At 37.6% G+C, this 6,437-nt stretch overlaps 1 protein-coding gene across 1 annotated transcript; it reads left to right on the top strand.

The window, feature by feature from the left end:
• The first annotated feature begins 4,856 nt into the window (after positions 1-4,856).
• Positions 4,857-5,795, top strand: LOC136156092 (olfactory receptor 7A17-like). The gene has a single exon (XM_065918524.1). It carries the CDS (start codon positions 4,857-4,859, stop codon positions 5,793-5,795), a length of 939 nt encoding a protein of 312 aa, XP_065774596.1.
• The last annotated feature ends 642 nt before the right edge of the window (positions 5,796-6,437 follow it).

The raw sequence follows: 6,437 nt of genomic DNA, 5'->3' as shown, positions 1-6,437 counted from the left end.
ACTAATATGCATGATTGCTTGTAATACCCTAATCATAAAACAGCATAAAGAACCTGATCACATAAAGGCCCTAATAGACACAGAGCCCTTTGGGGGTGAGGAAGCCTTATTAGAGAACATAAAAATATTATTCTAAAAGTGGTTATAGTTAAAGATTTAGAAAAATAAGAGTTTAAACCTGTTAATTTTAACCAGGAATGCTAAACAGGGGCTGCCTCACTGGAGCTGCAGAGTCTTTGTGTGGTAAACCTTTTAGATAAATTTAACTGATAACTTCTGCTAAAGGACTGACCTTTGTGTTCATTAAAGAATAGATTACGGAAAACAGCTTTGCATTCACCTAGGTCATAAAAATGTCAATAGGCCCCAAGGCCAGAAGATAATGTACAAGACCCTCATAAACAAAGAAGTATGCAGAAAACACCCTGGTTTCATGAAGAACAAGCTGATGTAATGTTAAACTATCTTCCCCTTAGAAATGTACTAATTTAGGGTATAAAAGCTACGGCAAAAAATAAAGCATTGCCAGACTCTGCCAGACCCTGCAAACACCCCCCTCTGGTCATTCTCTCTCTCTCTCTCTCTCTCTCTCTCTCTCTCTCCCTCACAGACTTGGCCCTATCAAGGCTGGCCTCATGTGTCTTTCTCTTTTCTTGCCGATGCTGTTTATCCTGAGGGTATCCCCTGGATCCTGCTGAGGCTGGACCCCAGCACCCATGGACTGTAGCCTGGCTGGTTTCTTGTCCATGGGACTCTTCAGGCAAGAATACTGCAGTGCGTTGCCATGCCCTCCTCCAGGGTACCTTCCTGACCCGGGGATTAAACCCAGGTCTCCTGCATTGGCAGGCAGATTCTTTACCTCTGAACCACCAGGGAAGCCCTATACCAATCTGTGTATATATGTATATATACACATACCTGCTTATATATACATATATAAAACCTGTGTATTTATGTCTCTATCTCGAATTTATTACCATATAGCTTATTCCAGCCCCTTCCCCTTTCTTATGGGCAAAAACCACCGCAGTAGTGAGATTCTGGGTTTCCACATCTGTCATCCACTTACTTAACTCTTCCATTCCAGTATACACCTATAGGAGCATCATGATTGTTAATTCATATTATGATGGAGTGCAAATTTATCAACTTGAGTACAGTAATTATGTACAATTTTTTGCCTTTAATTTTATAGTCTCTACTCATTTCCAGTAATACTAAGTTTGTCACTGTTTCCCCTTCTTCCTTCAGAGAAGGTGTTTCATTTGTTTAAATACAATTAGATTTTTTTCTCCACAGTCTGCATTCCATCCTGGAATTCCCTTAACCTTCTAACTGATGTGTTTATCTGTATACATTGATATTTACTCTTTGGAGAGTAAAGTTTAATGCATTTTGACAAATACATACTGTCACATGTTCACAATAACAGTATCTTATGGAATAACTTCACTGCTGTAAAAAATCCCTTGTCTTTTAACTTTTCAACCAGCTCTTCCTCAGAGTCATACAATCTTAGCTTTTCAATCTGACTTCATTCATTTAGAAACAAGCATAGATTTATCCATGCCATTTTATGGCTTGCTAATCTATTTTCATCACTATTTTTTTTATCACTAATTTATTTTTATTCATTTGTACAGATGTACCACAGTGTATTTATACATTTACTTAATTGAAGGGCATCTTGGTTGCTTTCAATTTTAGAGACCACAAATAAAGCTGCTATAATCATTTGAATGCAGATTTGTGTGTGGACATAAGTTTTTGGATTAGTTGGGTATATACCTCAGTTGTACATCCCAGGTTTCACAGTGGTAAAGGATTTGCCTGCCAATGCAGGAGATATGGGTTTGATCCCTGTGTCAGGAAGATACCTTGGAGGAGGAAATGGCAATCCACTCTATTATTCTTGCCTGAAAAATTCCATGGACAGAGGACCTGCCGGGCTACAGTCCAAGGGGTCACAAATAGTAGGAAATGACAAATGACTATGTAGGCATGCACATACCTAGTAGTTAAACTGCTGGATTGTAAGGTAAGATTATATTTAACTTCAGAAGAATCTACCAAACTGTCTTCCTAAGTGGCTATGCTATTTTTTAATCCCACTGGCAATGAATGAGAGTTTGTATTGCTTCACATACTTGTCAATCGGTATGTCAAGTTTTTTTGTTTGTTTTCAGCCATTCTAATTGGTGTATATTGGTTGTTGTGTATTCTAATTATCTAATGATAAAAGATGCTGTGCATTTTTCCAGAAGCTTTCTTGCTATCAGTGTTTCTTCTTTGGTGAGATGTCTTTGCCTTCGTTCTTGCTAAGTCACTGCAGTGGTGTCATTTTAAATTGGGTTACTTGTTTTCTTATTGTTGAATTTATGATTTCTATGTATAATTTGGATTCAAGTCCTTTATTAGACACAAGTTTTTCAAGTACTTTTTCTAAGATTGTTGCTTGTCTATTGTCACTCTTAGTGACTTTTACAAAGCAGATTTTAAAAAAATGAAATACAAGTTATTTTTTCATGAATTATTCTTTTGGTGCTGTGTCTAAAAGCTAATTATCAGATCAAAGACTCTTTAGATTTCCCTCAGTGTTTTCTCCTAGATGACTTATGGTTTTGTGTTTTTTAAGTATGTGATGCATCCTGAGGTAATTTTTGTGAAAGGGCTTTGTCCCATTTTCTTACCATCAAGTAGGATTTTTAGCTGTTGACTTTATGTCACACATTCTCTATAAAACAGAGGAAGTTCCTATACTCAATCTACTGAGGGCTTTATTATTACTATTATTAATGTGTTTTGGGTTTTGTCAACTGCTCTTTCTGCATCAATTGATATGATTTCTCTTTATTAGCTAGTTGACATGATAGATTAAATTGATTTTCTCGCTAGTGTTTTAAAAATTGACATGAGGTTATTAACAAAATTTAAAGTTAACACTATTGGTAACTGAAGGAAGGAATAGATTACATTTATATTTTGCACCCATCCTGCATACCTGGAATAAATTCTTGGTTTTGTTATAAAATTCCCTCTATTGTTTGTTTTGACTTGCTAATATTTTGTTGAGGACTTTTGTACCTATATTTGTGAGTTATAGTGATCTGCAGTTTTCTTTTCCTGTAATATGTCTACCTAGCTTTCTGTTAGTTAAGGTTGGCTTTCCAGAATGAATTAGAAAGTATCCTAACTGCTTCTACATTCTGGAAACTTTGTAGGAAATTGAAGTAATTTCTTTCTGAAATTATTGCTAGAATTCACTATCATTTCAGCAATATTTTAAAAATAACTGTTTCACCTATCAAAACATTTTCCCAGGTCACTGGATTTTGGGAAAAAAAAAACTTTAAAATGTTTTGCTTTAATTCTATCAATTTTATTATATGTGTTTAAAATTATTTATTGATCTTTATTTCAACAGATAATAATAGTGTGAGGATAAATGGTAGTGTGAGGCTATGAATCATTTGACTCTGAGTTTGGATGTTCCACAGCATCTTTGGGATGGTGGTAGATTGAAAATATTTATCTAGTTGGGTATTCATATTATTATTATTATTTTTCATTTATTTTTATTAGTTGGAGGCTAATTACTTTACAATATTGTAGTGGTTTTTGCCTTACATTGACATGAATCAGCCATGGATTTACATGTGTTCCCCATCCTGATCCCCCATCCCACCTCCCTCCCCATCACATCCCTCTGAGTCTTCCCAGTGCACCAGCCCTGAGCACATATTGAGGGCATTCAGGGGGCTATAAGATAGATGTATAATACTGCTATCACCCAAAGAAGGTGATTCCCCATCACTTCTTCTTTCAGTGGAATACAGTCTTTTGTTTCTTTTCCTCCCTTTTTGTCAATTTCATTTCTCTTTCCTTCTCTGTATTTTCTTTCTCTTTTCATGCACATAGAAGAAGATTTGTAAAGTTCCCTCCTTCATGTCTGGCTCATTCTTGAGATCCCAGTAGACATGGCTACCCTATTGGGATACTTGAACTAAAAACCGTAATTCTCAGAGGAAAGCAAACTAATAGATTTATCCTATAGAAGACTTCTGCTGGCCCTATCAACTCTGCTTCAGATGCAGGAGGACTCAGTGACACCATAGTGGATTGTTTCAGTTCAGTTCAGTCGCTCAGTCGTGTCCAACCCTTTGCGATCCCATGAACTGCAGCTCGCCAGGCCTCCCTGTCCATCACCAACACTAGGAGTCCACCCAATCCCATTTCCATTGAGTCAGTGATGCCATCCCACCATCTCATGCCCTGTCCTCCCCTCAATGTTTCCCATCATCAGGGTCTTTTCCAATGAGTCAGCTCTTCTTTGCATCAGGCAGCCAAAGTATTGGAGTTTCAGCTTCAACATCAGTCCTACTGATGAACACCCAGGACTGATCTCCTTTAGGATGGACTGGTTGGATCTCCTTGCAGTCTAAGGGACTCTCTAGAGTCTTTTCTAACACCACAGTCCAAAAGCATCAATTCTTCGGTGTTCAGCTTTTGTTATAGTCCAGCTCTCACATCCATACACGACCACTGGAAAAACCATAGCCTTGAGTAGACGGACCTTTGTTGACAAAGTAATGTCTCTGCTTTTCAATATGCTATCTAGGTTGGTCATAACTTTCCTTCCAAGGAGTAAGCGTCTTTTAATTTCATGACTGCAATCACCATCTGTAGTGATTTTGGAGTTCAGAAAAGTAAAGTCGCATGCATTGTTTGGATGTGCCTAAGTTTACTAAGTGACCTATTGCAGAACATCTTGCTTCCTTCTCCTTTAATTTCTTGATGGCTTCTTTTAGCTAAATTTGCACTGTTCCTGTTTCTATTTCTGCAGTTCCACTGACTACATGGAACCAGGAAACCAAACTGGTATTTCAGAATTTATCCTCCTGGGACTCTCAGAAGAGGTATTATTGCAGCCTCTCCTCTTTTGGATCTTCCTCTTCATGTACCTGGTCACCTTCATTGGGAACCTTCTCATCATCCTGGCCATTATCACTGACTCCCACCTCCACACACCCATGTATTTCTTTCTCTTCAACCTATCTTTTTCAGACATGTGTTTCACCTCTACCACCATCCCAAAGATGCTGTGGAACATCCAAACTCAGAGTCAAGTTATCACCTATGAAGGCTGCATTGTACAGATGTATTTTTTCATGCTTTTTGGGATATTAGACAACATCCTCTTGACTGTAATGGCTTATGACCGGTTTGCAGCCATCTGTCACCCACTGCAGTACATGATCATCATGAACCCTAGGTTTTGTGGCTTCCTGCTTCTCACATCCTGGTTAGTGAGTGTCCTTGACTCTCTGTTACATGGCTTAATGATTTTGCGACTCTCTTTTTGCACAAAATTGGAAATTCATCACTTTTTTTGTGAACTTTATGAAGTGGTTCAGCTTGCTTGTTCTGATACTTTCCTCAATGACCTGATGATATATTTTGCAAGTGGAGTTCTGGTTATTGTTCCATTCACTGGTATCCTTTTCTCTTACTCTAAGATTGTATCCTCCATTTTGAAAATTTCATCCACAAGGGGCAAGTATAAAGCATTTTCCACATGTTTGTCTCACCTCTCAACTGTCTCCTTGTTCTACGGTACAAGCCTTGGGGTATATCTTAGCTCTGCTAGCACACAGAACTCCAGGGTAACTGCAGTAGCCTCAGTGATGTACACTGTGGTCACACCCATGCTGAACCCTTTTATCTACAGTCTTAAAAACAAAGACATAAAGCAAGCCCTTAAAACACTCTTCAGCAGAGAAATGTTCTCAGTATAAGGGAAGTATTTGTCTGAAGATACTTTTTCATGAGTAACAGTTCTCAAGACCCTAAAAGTTCCTAATCATGATTAATATTATCAGTGACCAGAAAGACAATATGAAATTTATTTACAGAGTTCAGTTTCTTTCATTTTTCATATATTATAAGCAATGATTTCTTCCTGTATTTTCTTTAAAATTTTGATCTCTTAACATATTCTCTGGGTTTAGTGTGGGAAAGAGAACCTACTGCATAAATTTTCAGAAGTATAATATGTAATACAGGAAATGTAATGCTTAAAATAATACATGATTGATGAAGAAATTATGTAATGTTTTCTCTACCAGGTGAAAGTAACTGTACTTCATACAATCATCTGTTGACAAGTCATCTGACATATCAGAGTCTGTACACTAATGGTCAGGGTTTGGGTTAATCCAATTTGCAACTAGATCACATCCACAATAGGAGAAGCAACTGGAGTCACCAACTGATGTATTTACAATAATCTGCATCTGCTCTCCTCCAATGACTGACAGGTAGATTGTATGCTTGTGAGAGACCAGGGCTCAGGGAACCCAGCTTAGTCATGTCCAGATTCCTGACTCACAGAAATTTTGAGATAATTGATATGTGTACATTGTCTAAGTTTTATGGGA

Source organism: Muntiacus reevesi, chromosome 1, assembly GCF_963930625.1.
Source record: "Muntiacus reevesi chromosome 1, mMunRee1.1, whole genome shotgun sequence".
NCBI lineage: Eukaryota > Metazoa > Chordata > Mammalia > Artiodactyla > Cervidae > Muntiacus > Muntiacus reevesi.
This window is presented reverse-complemented; position numbering and strand designations above follow the sequence as displayed.